The sequence below is a fragment of the Podarcis raffonei genome, chromosome 17 (assembly GCF_027172205.1).
Source record: "Podarcis raffonei isolate rPodRaf1 chromosome 17, rPodRaf1.pri, whole genome shotgun sequence".
Lineage (NCBI taxonomy): Eukaryota > Metazoa > Chordata > Lepidosauria > Squamata > Lacertidae > Podarcis > Podarcis raffonei.
The window spans coordinates 33252095-33266028 of record NC_070618.1 but is presented as its reverse complement, the minus strand read 5'-3'; the positions used below and the strand labels follow the sequence as shown (position 1 = coordinate 33266028).

The 13934-nt window shown below is 43.5% G+C and overlaps 1 protein-coding gene across 20 annotated transcripts in view; it reads left to right on the top strand.

Annotated features, from left to right (window-relative positions):
* Positions 1–13934, top strand: part of SMARCA4 (SWI/SNF related, matrix associated, actin dependent regulator of chromatin, subfamily a, member 4) — a 69030-nt gene that overhangs the window by 12581 nt on the left and 42515 nt on the right. For 11 of the 20 annotated variants that reach the window (XM_053370849.1, XM_053370850.1, XM_053370851.1 and 8 more), the window contains 10 exons: positions 379–628; positions 1277–1409; positions 1929–2321; positions 2418–2585; positions 4446–4704; positions 5071–5197; positions 8674–8847; positions 10178–10351; positions 10489–10656; positions 13190–13240. In XM_053370849.1, coding sequence (XP_053226824.1) covers positions 407–628; positions 1277–1409; positions 1929–2321; positions 2418–2585; positions 4446–4704; positions 5071–5197; positions 8674–8847; positions 10178–10351; positions 10489–10656; positions 13190–13240 — 1869 coding nt within the window. In that variant the 5' untranslated portion in view covers positions 379–406. The remainder of the gene's footprint in view (positions 1–378; positions 629–1276; positions 1410–1928; positions 2322–2417; positions 2586–4445; positions 4705–5070; positions 5198–8673; positions 8848–10177; positions 10352–10488; positions 10657–13189; positions 13241–13934) is intronic. The other 9 variants (XM_053370863.1, XM_053370856.1, XM_053370864.1 and 6 more) reach the window with 2 other exon arrangements.

Sequence of the window (13934 nt, the reverse complement as noted above, 5' to 3'; positions counted from 1 at the left end):
TGAACTAGTGACAGGTCAGAGGCTTCTGAACAGACTATGCTGGGAGAAATGGAAGGGGGGCTTTGGAAGAAAATACACGAACACCAGGAAATAAAGCCTCTTTATCTGCGTCACGTTAACCTGGTTGAAAGATTTCCTGTGAGCATAAAGGCCCTGATCCATGGGTGGGTGGAAGCAAGTCCCAGTCATACTACATCATCCAAAGGTACTCCAGTTATTCTCTCTTTTTTCCCCCCTAAGCACAAATAGTGATGTTTCCAGAGCAGCACATAACTATGTCATGCTGTGAACCACTGATGATGTATTTTTCCTCTGACAATGAAACACAAATGGTTTGGGGGCTTTGTTTCTCACTAATAATGAATGATCTTGCCCTAGGATACTATCTTGAACAACATCGTTGAAAATGTCTACTCCTGATCCTCCAATGGGAGGAACGCCTCGTCCGGGGCCTTCTCCTGGGCCTGGACCTTCTCCTGGTGCTATGCTGGGCCCCAGCCCTGGACCGTCTCCAGGTTCTGCACATAGCATGATGGGCCCCAGCCCCGGGCCACCATCAGCAGGGCACCCTATACCACCACAAGGGCCCGGAGGTTATTCTCAGGACAACATGCATCAGATGCATAAGGTAATAAACCACAACATTGCTTTGCCTCTGTGTATATATAATGGCACTGCTGTGCTCTCCAGGTGTGGAAAATCAAGTGATCTTTGTTTCAGTCTTCCTTCTTTCAACGCCCCTTCCCCAATAAAATGGAGCACATCTCTTATGTTTCAGCATAAGAAGTAGAAGCCTTCTCCTCGCAGGTCCATTCTTTAGAAATTTAACATTTTAGTTCTCTGGTTTTAACCACATCCTGGGGCTTCAGGTGACTGTTTCCACGTGGTACTGAGACTCCTTTTTCCAGATTGTGTCAACCCCCAATGTTTCAGGCAATTTTTCCGTTCTGACAAGTGTTTCATTGCTATCTTGCTGTGTGAAATGTCCATACATCTTTTAAAATTAGGCCACCTTGTACGTTTTTGAAAGAATGTAGAAACTTAGCAGTGTCGGTGGGCATACTTATTACCTAAGTCACACACACTGCAAGAGCACCTTAACCGACAGGTGTTTAGAAATGGAACTTGAATGTTCAGTGAAATGTGTGTAGTAGCAGTTCTCAATAAGCTGGTTTGCACATCCCATTGGTTTCATATAGTGCACACTTAGAAACTGTTCCAATGAAATAGCTATTTAAATTGATTTTCGATATTCATTTTTATATTGTTGTTGCAGCCAATGGATTCCATGCATGAGAAGGGAATAGCTGAGGATCCTCGTTACAGCCAAATGAAGGGCATGGGGATGAGGGCTGGTGGGCACACAGGAATGGGACCTCCTCCTAGTCCAATGGATCAGCATTCTCAAGGTATTGCTTTCTTAAGATTAATGTGGATCAGATTGCAGATTAACTCTGTATTCTTGATATAAATTTAAGATTTTGAGATCGTTTTTAAGCAAGAAAAAGAGTTTTAATTTTGGTGGTACTGGATAAGTTGCTGCTTTTACAACTGGGCAGACGTAGCAGGCAGTAACAGCACTGCAACTGCTTTCTGTTACTGATCTGACTGAGAACTGCCTCTGTAGACTTTCAGCATACATTTGAAACATTTATGCTCTTTATTCCTAGCAAATATTGGCATTATTATGGTGTGTGTTTTTAAATAAAAACAGCTGTATGTTATATTGTTGTATCCCACCTTGGAACCTTACGGTGAAGTGTGGGTAAGAAATATTTTGAACAAATCTCTCGTTTTAAATGGCTATTTAAAAATAGATAAATGTAGTATCTGTAAAATGTAAAAGCATGTTTAAAACAGAATTGTATTTAATGCTTGATTACAGCAGATTGATCTCTCTCCGTCTGTCTGCCCACTCTTCTCTCTAGGTTATCCTTCTCCCCTTGGTGGTTCTGAACATGCATCGAGTCCAGTTCCAGCTAATGGTCCTTCTTCTGGCCCCCAGATACCCTCTGGTCCTGGAGGAGTCCCATTAGATGGTACTGACCCCCAAGCGCTAGGGCAGCAGAATCGTGGCCCAACTCCTTTTAACCAGAATCAGCTGCATCAACTGAGGGCTCAGATAATGGCCTACAAGATGCTTGCCAGAGGCCAGCCTTTACCTGACCATCTCCACATGGCCGTGCAGGGAAAAAGGCCAATGCCTGGAATGCAGCAGCAAATGCCAACTCTACCTCCACCTTCTGTATCTGGAACAGGACCAGTGCAAGGACCAGGGCCTGCACCTGGACCAACACCTCCGAACTACAACAGACCTCATGGTACGTATAAGCTTAAGTGCATTATTCTGGGGTGATTGGCCACAGAGTAACCCACTTCTGCTAGAGCCACACCTCCTTCTCCCTCTCCCATTTAAGGAGTGATACAAACGGTGGAGGAAGAAAAACCTTACTCTGTGTGTATGTGTCTGTCCAATGTATGCACAGGTATGGGAGGGCCTAACATGCCCCCTCCTGGACCCTCAGGAGTTCCCCCAGGAATGCCCGGGCAGCCCCCTGGTGGACCCCCAAAGCCCTGGCCTGAAGGTAAGACCTTTGTGAGGGCAGGATTAATTGAAGCTTAGCTTTTTGTTTAAGTTGTATATTGAAATGCATTTTGCATGAACAGCAAAATCTTATAAAAACTTGAAGGATGCAACTGTATGTTTTGTTGAGTTTTATTACATTAAACTAGTATGGCTACCCCTATATAATCCATGCCATATCACATTGTTTCAGTGATACCAATCTGGCCATTTTTTCTGAGTTGAAAGTGAAAATTCTTAAGATATGTGTTCAGAAATATTAAAAGATCATTTCAGATATTTGAAAACTGCCACTGAATTACAGTTCTAATTTTTGTGCATGAATGATTATTAAATTTATGACATCTCTGTCTGATACCTCATCCCAGCTCCTCTTCTCCCCCTCCCCCCGACTGTTGTGGTGCCAATGGTGACCCACTTTAGGACAAGCTGTTGTGATCCACCTTTGGGTCCCACTCTAGTAGTTGAAGACAAATGCTTTAAATAACTGCAAAGTGGGTTTCAAATCATGGGATTTAAAAACTTTAACTAGGATATCTTTTGACTTGATTGATTCTGCCATCCATGCATAAACTGAACACTTCCAAGCTAGTCTGCAGCACCATGAGGCTGAAAAAGATTACAGAACTGCTCAGCCATCTTGATATTTCAAATCCAGAAATTCTATAACTTCCACCATTGGAAGGTATAAGTACCATTAGAAACTCCAGGTCACATTGGAAAGTCAACTTCTGGGGATTATTGTATTAAATTTGAGGTAATTTGGCACTGATTTGTTAAAAAACAATAAATATTCATTGGCAAAAAAAAGGGGGGGGAACTTCTGCCTGACAAATGGAGTCATCTTCAAGTAGGATAAGATCAACTCCTGAAAACCGCAGCATATTCAGACCACTTTCTTTTTGTTCTGAATTTGCGTTTAGCAAAATAGTTGCTTTCCTCACTTAAAAAGGCCTCTGGGACTTGCCTCAGCAGGATCCAAACTTCCTTTTGTAACATACAGTTTTGAGGAGGAAAATGGGCACTAGCCGTCTGAGGACATCGGAACAAGGTGGCGGTTTGGGGGTATGTTTTGGTGCTAGTAGGAGAAGCTGCTTTGCAAACTGCTGAAGGTGTTATTAGTGTATCAGAGATTTCACGTAGCTGGTTTTGCCAGCTTCTTGTTAGATTCCTTTTCCCTTTATGTTCTGTATTTTTGGATCCACTCCTCCCAGCCATAGAGCCCCTGCAATATTTATGTTTTTTCCCCAAACCAGATGAGCAGATATTTTGCTCTTTGGAAAGATTCTTACTGATGGCTCATTTTTCTCTTGACAAGTACACCAAATAGAGTTAGAAAGTTGTGAACATTCCATGACATCACAGCAGCTTAATGGCTTGAATAAAATGGTGGTTGAATAGTAATAGTTGTCAAACAGTTTCCAGCTTATTATTATAGGCCAGATAGTGGAACAGGTGTTCACATTTAGTGCTCCTTTAATTCATTATAGAGATCACTATAAGAGGGTGTGGTATTTTTTTCAGGTCATTTCCTGCGGTTGAGAGCCAGTCTCATGTATGAGTGGATGGAATGGCAGGTGTATACAGCAGAGGTCATAGCAAGCCACAGTGGGAAGTGGTTGACTTTCTCTTAGCTTACTTCATAAGATGTCTGTGAGGATGAGCAGGGAGGCAGAACAACACTATCTTCTGCCTTGAGCTGCTTGCAGGAAGGTTGGGTTAAATTATAACAAAACAAAACTATTATTCAGCATGTAGAAATTGGTCCTTAAACACTGTAGTCTTTATGCTCATATGTGCTTATATCAGGCTCTTATACGAGGGAGTCTTTAACAGCCTTCTTCCTACCAATGTTCTATAGGACCAATGGCAAATGCTGCAGCCCCTACTAGCACACCTCAGAAACTGATTCCTCCTCAGCCAACAGGCCGTCCTTCACCAGCACCTCCGGCGGTACCTCCAGCAGCATCCCCTGTAATGCCTCCCCAAACTCAGTCACCGGGACAACCAGCCCAACCTGCCCCAATGGTGCAACTCCACCAGAAGCAAAACCGTATCACTCCAATTCAGAAACCAAGAGGACTTGACCCAGTTGAAATCCTTCAAGAGAGGGAGTACAGGTAAAAATGTAGCTACTACAATCTTAACTGTTTCCCTGGTGCTTCTGGGCAACAGGTTGACTTTAATGAAGGCTGCATTCAGTGAAGTGGCTTTTTAGGGCCAGTTAGCACTATTCTAGTCTTGGTCTTCATTGTGCTCTCATGCTGGAACAGCAGGAGAATGTTATTAGCAAACCTGTGTTTGACCAAAGCCAAGTGTTACAGCTTTGTCCCTTTGCAGAGGGGTGGGTTTAGGTTTATCTTGAACCTGTGTTGCCTTTCTCTTAGCTTCCTGACCCCTTGGTAGATAACTGCTGTAGCTGATATCTCTTGTTTAGACATGATAAAAGACCTAAACAAATGCATTGTCTTAATCTGCCGTGTCAGACTGCAGGCTCGCATTGCTCACAGGATACAAGAACTTGAAAACCTTCCTGGGTCACTGGCTGGTGACTTGCGAACCAAAGCTACCATTGAACTTAAAGCACTACGGTTGCTTAACTTCCAGAGACAGGTAGGCCAAGTTCCATAGCTGGAACTCCTGTTGCTCAAGACTATTTTGGAAATCGGAATCGCATATTTTACTCCAGGGTTTTGTAACTTAATGGAACGTACAAGAGGCAGCATTTCAGATTGAGTAGCTTCATTTCAAAAAAATCAGAAGCTTAAAATGTGACAACCATCTCCTGACCTTCCAGGGTCAGTTACTTGCTTTTCTGGTAATTTTTTTGTTTAGATATGGGCATGGTTTCATAATAGAGGACCAAATCAATTGTCAGATGTGCCAGTGCTGTTTTGTATTCATAGAAATGTATCTTGAAAGCAAGAGGTGCTAACTTCTGCCAATACTCCCTTGGTGGAGTAGTCTTTTAGCATCTGGTCTACCTGTTTGGCTTGAAGTGCCGGAATTTGTTTGTGCCTTAGGCAAATACGTCTCTGTGTGTTATGAATTGGAATAATTTTCTATTTATGTCTGCCTCATATTTATATATCATAAGATAGTTAAAAGAGGTGGCAATTCAGTAGCTTTCCTTTTAAAGAGAAAATGACCAGATAGCCATACCAATGTAGAGAAGTCCTTCAAAATGCACTTACTGTTCTTTTCCTCTTATTTTCCTTTCTTCCATTTCTTTGCTGCTTCTTTGTCTCCCATTTTATCCATGCTCCTCTTCTTTCCTTTTCTGTTCTCCTTTCAGCATTTCCTTCTCTTTCTACACAGTTCTCCACCTTGTTATGTCTTCCTTCTCCACTCTGCTTCCCCCGCAAATTATTTTGTTTGGTCTTCTGCATATCTTTATTGAATCCATGTGCATCTCCCCCATATCATTCTTCTTTTCTCCAGTGCTCCCACTCAATAATTTTCCACCCAGCCCAGCCATTTTTTAAATTTATCCTTAGCTTTCTTTAATTTAGCTTTATTATTATTAACCTTTTGTCTCCAAAAGCCTTTCCTAGACTAGGCCTCACTTTGTTTCAGAGAACCTGGATTTTCCTCTTTACCTATCCTTCCTCTGTTGTGTTTGGCAACTCATCTTCCTGAGGGACACTTGGCGGGTGGTTGTGCTCATCTAAGTACTGTTAAAAAAAAAAAAAGGAGCAGGTGGAGTTACTTGAATAACAAAAGAGAAATAATGAGCAATATCATCATCATTTTATTTGTATGCCACCTTTCCATAGTTGAAACTATGCTCAAGGTGGCTTACAACATGGCAAGATTTACATAATTACAAACATAACAGAAGTCATAAACAATTAATAAAACACATCAAAAGTACACAACCTAATGGAAACAATTTCCACATGAATCATAAGATCTAAAACTAAAGCTACAACTTTAAAGCTTCCAATTGGAAGATTGTTATTGAAAATGAATAAATTCTTTAATAAAACTAAAGATACAACAATAATATCAGTAACATCTATCTCAACCCCCCCCCCCGTAAACAAAACTCCAGCCCAAGAATCTGTTCAACAGCCTCAGCCTTTGTAGCTGGAGTCAGTCAGCACTCCACTCTCCCAGGCCAGATGGGAAAGGGCCAGTAAGGCAGGGTGCAGGTCTTCCAGGGCTCACAGCCAAGGTGGTCTTTAAAACAACACAGATAAAAATTAAAAACAATTTAAAAGAGCCGCCCTCGGTGCTAAGCAGCAGCCGCAGTCCTTGTGAAACCTGTCAAGCCGCGCCCCAAGCCAGGTGGAGAGAGGCAAGGGCGGGGCCCTTCAGGCTCTCAGCAGGCAGTCCTATCAACCATTTGAGGTGGCTATCCATGTATATATATATGCTTTGTTGTCCTGCCTTGCTTGGAATTCTAGTGGTTGGGGCTCTGAGGTTCAAAGGAACCTCAGATGTGGATACAGTGGTGCCTCGCAAGACGAAATTAATTCGTTCCGCAAGTTTTTTCTTCTTGCGAGTTTTTCGTCTTGCGAAGCACGGTTTCCCATAGGAATGCATTGAAAATCAATCAATGCGTTCCTATGGAAACCGCCTTCAGACCAGGTCCGGGGACAGTCTGTCCCCCGACCTCTTCTGAAGGCTGGGGGGGGGACAAGGGCTTTTCTTCCCACCGCCAGCCTTCAGAAGGCTGTTCTGAAGGCTGGCGGTGGGAAGAAAAGCCCTTCTCCCCACCTCCCACCCCGCAAGCTCCGGGGACAGGAGGGCTTTCCTCCCGACTGCCAGCATTTAAAAGCCCCCAGGACAGCGGAGACTTCTCCGCTGTCCCGGGGGCTTTTAAAATGCTGGCGGGCGGCAGCGAAGCTTTCGCTGACGCCCGCCAGCATTTTCAGATCGCCCCGGGACAGCAGAGAAGTCTCCGCTGTACCGGGGGCTTTTAAAATGCTGGCGGGCGGCAGCGAAGCGTTCGCTGCCGCCCGCCAGCATTTTCAGATCGCCCTGGGACAGCAGAGAAGTCTCCGCTGTCCCGGGGGCTTTTAAAATGCTGGCGGGCGGCAGCGAAGCGTTCGCTGCCGCCCGCCAGCATTTTCAGATCGCAGCCATCCGAAGGCTGCCGGTGGGGCGGAGAGACCTCCTCCCGCCGCCAGCCTTCGGAGCAGCCTTCCAAAGGCTGGCGGCGGGAGGAGGTCTCTCCGCCCCACCGGCAGCCTTCGGAGCAGCCTTCCGAAGGCTGGCGGCGGGAGGAGGTCTCTCCGCCCCACCGGCAGCCTTCGGAGCAGCCTTCCGAAGGCTGGCGGCGGGAGGAGGTCTCTCCGCCCCGCCGCCAGCCTTCGGAGGAGGTCCGAGGACAGTGGGGAAGACGCGCTGCGCTTTCCCGCTGTCCCGGAGATTTCCCTATGGGCTTTCGTCTTGCGAAGGAAGCCCATAGGGAAATTCGTTTTGCGAAGCGCCTCCAAAACGGAAAACCCTTTCGTCTAGCGGGTTTTTCGTCTTGCGAGGCGTTCGTCTTGCGGGGCACCACTGTACGTCTCATGGCTTTCAGCAGCGTCACTTGTGTGTTTTCCCTGCTTAAATAGACTGATAAATGAAGGATCCCCTAAAACAGTGATGGCCAAACTTGGAACTACATGCCCCATCATCCCTAGCTAACAGGACCAGTGGTCAGGGATGATGGGAATTGTACTCCCAAAACAGCCGGAGGGCCAAGTTTGGCCGTCAGTGCCCTAAAACATATTGGAGAATAGGCACCAGAGGTAACCTTCCTGATTCATTTTCCTTACCTTGCCCACCCATTTAAGGGATGTGTACGTATATTTGAGATCTAAACCATTCTGGGGCTTTGAGACCATTTCTATAAATACCTTGATGTATAATTTCTCCTTAAGTTTAGCACTTCCATTCACTCCGTTTGACACTAACACAATTAATGCTTTGTTTTTTCTTTTGAAAAGCCACTACAAAAGACAATTGCAAAAATATCTTCTTGTAATGACTTGGCAGGTACATGCCTTGTGACAGCGTGCAGGTGTATGTCTTAGTCCACTCCTTTCTCAACTTTCAGATAGGAATTGACTCTTTCTTTTAAAATTGTTGTTCCAAAGCTGCGTCAAGAAGTTGTGGTATGCATGAGAAGAGATACTGCTCTGGAAACAGCACTGAATGCCAAGGCATACAAACGTAGCAAACGGCAGTCCCTGCGGGAAGCTCGCATCACTGAGAAGCTGGAGAAACAGCAGAAGATTGAACAAGAACGAAAACGCCGGCAAAAACATCAGGCATGCAATTCTTCTGTTTTTACGTGAGATGGTGGTGTGTAGAGGAGGGTGGCAAAAAGAGCAGTGCCGTTGAACATTTATTATACTACTAATGTTTCCATTTTATTTTCCTACATGAAGTTACTGCATTTTTGTAGGTAACTAACATGCAGCAAACAAAGTAACCCCATCAATGTCTTGAATGAGGAGAAGGAAAATTAGGTGGTGGGGTTGAAATCACTCCTAAATGTTGAGAAGGCTAGAGGGTTAAAAGAAGAGATAAAGGGAAGTAAAATGCATGGCAACAATGGAGGTGAAGAACTAGGTGCATCACTGCTCAAAGAGCTATTGAAAATATGGAGTTACCATCTTTCGTATCCATCGCTGTAGGTCTAATTTCTTTAGCATAAAAAGTTAGCATATCGCCAGCCTATTTATCCAGAGAGGGAGGTAGATGAGATTTCTAACATTCTCTACAATAAACATCTTAGCTACTAAAACAGTTCCTGTATTTTCAGATTATCATGTACAGTATTGGAACTGCCTAAACATAGACAATGATTAAAATCTTAAATAAGAATACACTGCACTGTTTTGCTTAGGACTGTTGAGTAGCATTCCCGCTACAACCCTGTGAGGTGAGTTACAGCAGGCATAGGCAAACTCCAGCCCTCCAGATGTTTGGGACTACAATTTCCACCATCCCTCACTAACAGGACCAGTGGTCAGGGGTGATGGGAATTGTCATCCCAAAACATCTGGAGGGCTGAGTTAGGGATGATGACAATGGAGTAGAGATTTGAACCCAGGTCTTCATAGTCCAATCCCAAACCTCTTTCCACTGTATCTCACTATCTATAGGATAGGGTCATGTTCACTCCTTGTTCACCTTTGGCCATTTTCTGTATCTGAGGAGGAAATGTTTTTGATTCACTGAGTATCCTTTTGCTTACCATTCTCACACGACTGAACCTACCTCACAAACAATTTTGGTGTTCCCATCAGGAGTTTGTGGGCAGCTTGGTGTACATTAGGCTTCCCTGGAGGTTGCCTCACCCTGAGCGCTCTGTTTGGCTGCTTCTGGCTTTGTGGAGATAAGACTAAAGGAAATAACTAGCAGAAATTGAGATTTTGGCTGGAGGAAGGAAACCTAAATTAGTGAAAGCAGTAACATCCTGCAGAAAATTTGCAACAGCTAAGAATGACACTGGGCTTAATATGCAATTGAATACACTTGTAATGGGCATTTTGTGATTGCTGATATCACAGTTGTAGATTGCCAACAGTCTTAAGAGGCTCTGTCACAGGTGTATACATTCATTAATCCCTTTTGTATCACATTTCCTTTTAGGAGTACCTCAATAGCATTCTTCAGCATGCCAAGGATTTTAAAGAATACCACCGGTCTGTCACAGGGAAGATTCAAAAACTTACAAAGGCTGTGGCCACTTACCATGCCAATACTGAGCGTGAGCAAAAGAAAGAGAATGAGAGAATTGAGAAGGAGAGAATGCGCAGGTTGATGGTAAGGTTTGTTTCAAGATTGGAAACTAGAAATGTTTCAGGCATAAACTTTACCCAGCTGAGCTTGCAGTAGATTGCAGTTTGGTACACTTTGTTTTAAATTACTGCTGTTCCTAATTTAAAGCATTTTTTTTAAAGGCTGAAGATGAAGAAGGGTACCGTAAGCTAATTGATCAAAAGAAAGATAAGCGCTTAGCCTACCTGCTTCAGCAAACAGATGAATATGTGGCCAACCTCACAGAGCTGGTGAGACAGCACAAGGCTGCCCAAGTTGCAAAGGAGAAAAAGAAGAAGAAGAAAAAGAAGGTAACCTGGAGTTCATTAACTTGCTATGATCAATAAGTCTGATGAAATGCAAACTTCGTATAAGCATTTGGGTTGGAAGATGCTTTTCATTTCATTTCAGGCCTTTGGTTGTGTGCTTCTGAACAGGGTCCAATTCTCTAGTTATTTTATTTTTTGGCATAAACAACATAGCATTGGTATCATAGCAGATCAGAATAGATCACACAATATCCATAAATAAAACACACACAAAGCAATTGTTGTTAAATAGATTACCATTTCAACATTTTATGCTAAAACCAGTCCTTTTTCATGAACAAATAATATGACTAAAGGATCTAACTGTTTTGTCATAACCTGTTAGATTTCTCACGTCATCTTTTGAAGCTGCCTAGAAGGTCCAGAATATGCAAAACATACCAGCTCTTCACATTTTGTTGTGGAACACGTTGCCATAGCCATTTCTGGACATCTAAGGAAATACCTTGCTCCAAATCCCTTTCCCATAGCAGGCAGCCGGTTTGTAGTCCCTTCTCAAAAACTTCCTGCTTTAAGGAACATAGATGTTTCTGTGTCTGAGTGCAATTAATTAAATTGAATTGATTTCCTTTAAAGCTTCCAATTTTCTATATGTTGCCTTGGAACATGTTTCTGCTGTATTTGTACTAGATCTTTAAAATTTTGTAATGTGGGTCTTGGTAATGCAGTGAGCAAGTTATATACCCATTCTCAATTGAGCATGGGAGGTATCCAAGTGGATTACAATCTCCCCTATTGATTGGAAGGCAAGAATCACATGAACAGCTTTTTCCTGGAGACTTCTCCTGGTCCTTCAGTTCATTTTATGCTTTTGCTTGGAGCAGATCGTACTTGCTACTCCTGCGTTTTATTCCTGAGCCTCAGGCCTGTTTTTTCTCCTCCATTCTGTTAGTCCCTTGTTTGTTTTCTCCTGGTCCCAGTCTCCTCTTCTTCAACATTCTTTTTAAATTTTTTTTTGTCTGAAAGCAAAGGAGGAAGAAATTCTACATTGGTTTGTTGCCTATATTGTTATTACCTGTTTTTTACTCCCTCTCCTCCCATACTCCTACAGGAAAAGGGGTGATAGTCTCCAAAACTATGCTCGGCATTACATCATGACAGCATTATGTCAGGGTGGTCAAGTATTCGTGGACTGCCTCAATATAGGGGGCAAGTTCCATCCTCCTCTCCCGTCAATGTGCATGTCCTCAGGGAGCTGGTAGTGTTCCTTGGTTGACCCCAGTTGTTGATGTTGTAGCCACAACCAGGAATGAGATCCTCATAGTGCTGCACCTACTTTACAAAGGATCACTGTGACTCTTTTCTTCAGTACAAAACCATCCAGGATTCTTCCTGTACTCGCTGCAGGCATGCTCTCCAGCCAGCACCATTATCACCCACAAATGTTAGCCCTGCAGTGTCAAATGTGGGCCTCCAGAGGGCACATGATGACTTTGATTATACCAGGCACCCCCAAACTCAGCCCTCCAGATGTTTTAGGACGACAACTCCCATCATCCCTGGATAACAGGACCAGTGGTCAGGGATGATGGGAATTGTCATCCCAAAACATCTAGAGGGCCGAATTTGGGGATGCCTGGATTATACGGAGGAGATTGATTCAGAAGGAGAAGGCATTTTAAATGCACTAGCAGTGATTGAAACTTCAGTTCTCAGAGGGGATCAAACTGAATGGTTAAGTCAATGTCTACTGTTAACTTGACAATTATTAAGCCAGTCCTCTTGTTTTCACCATGACCTACAGATCATTTTGAACCACCTGAAGGATCATGGGTTTCTCATGAGTCAAGACAAAAGTCATTCCACTTGCAGAATTCAGCATAAGTGAGCAATGATAGATACTGCACAAGGCACATCCCCACTCTTCCTACTGAGAAGTTCTGCTTCACCATGGCATCTATGGCCTCCAGCAGGACAGCAGAAATAATAGTTCTTGCCCAAGCTTTGGAACACATATTGCCATGGGAAAGTTTCTATTCTAGGCCACATCAGTGGACACTTCTTTCATATCAAGATGCCACTGTACACGCATTGCCTCTGGAAATTTATTTTTTCCAGAGCAGTCTGTGCTGGTGGACAAGATCAAGCAACTTCTCCAGGGGAGTCCTGATCAAGGACTTACTGTACATGAATAAATGCCAGTTTCTTAGAATAGGGAACCCACTGTAGGGGCACATGGGATATATCAGAAGCATCCCACAGCTTCAGCTGAAGGACCAGCAACTTCAGTTCCTCTTCTCCTTGTAATCTTTTCATTCTAGTTGGTCACTGCACTCTGTAACTAAGAGAAATGCTGCTTGAGGTTCGTTGCTGTTTTTACCTCCTCCGTCACAATCCCTTTTCTTTTCGTGTCTTGGATTGTAAGGCTGAAGGCAAGAAATGTTTTATCGCTGACATCTAGGAGCCTTTTTTTTTGCTGAAGAGTGGGATAAAAGTGCCTTAAGTAAATAAAGTGTTTAAAAATGCAATTTCCTATTCTGTTAACAAAGGATTAATGTTCTTCCTTTATTTCCAGAAGGCTGAAACTGCAGAAGGACAGACACCGGCAATTGGACCAGATGGTGAAGTAAGATCCAATAACAACAACAATAATCATAATAATATTCTCCCTATTCATGACTTTTCTAGCCACAGTTTAGTGTGCTGATCTGTAGCCATTGGTCATAACACTCTAAAGTGCTATGGAGCAGTCATCAGATACTGTTCCGTTTCATTCCTTCCCTATGTCCCAATTCCTTATAATAGCTAAATGGATATTCCATGTTCAGAGACAGTTACCAAGAAGGACACAACAGCCCAGGGGCTGAGTGCTTTGGCCTTTATGCCCTGCTTAACATGCTGCTGGACTAGAAAAGACCAATGGGGTGACCTGACATAGGCAGTCTTTGTGTTCCCAGTGTGCTCTCACTACTTGTGCATCTAGTCTGACCATCAAGAGCAGCACTGTATTTATATCCTTGAAGGATTTCGGGGAGTTTTGTACTTTATAATCCCAAGCAAATGTTAAGGACGTTCCATTAAAAAGGCATTGTTCCCTTCCACTTAACCCAAGCCAGAGCCACCATGTTCTTAGCCCTAAACAGAAGAATCGTATAGAATACTTTACCAGAGCCCTGTCCAGCCATCAAGGCATGAAAATGACAGTTTCAAAAATGGAGAGCAGCTGCCTATGTTGCTTTTGTGCTGGCAATAACCTCCTCTCATCCTGTAAGTTCTGTTGCATGCCTTTTCAACATTGCAACAAATTGTTTCTTTTTTGG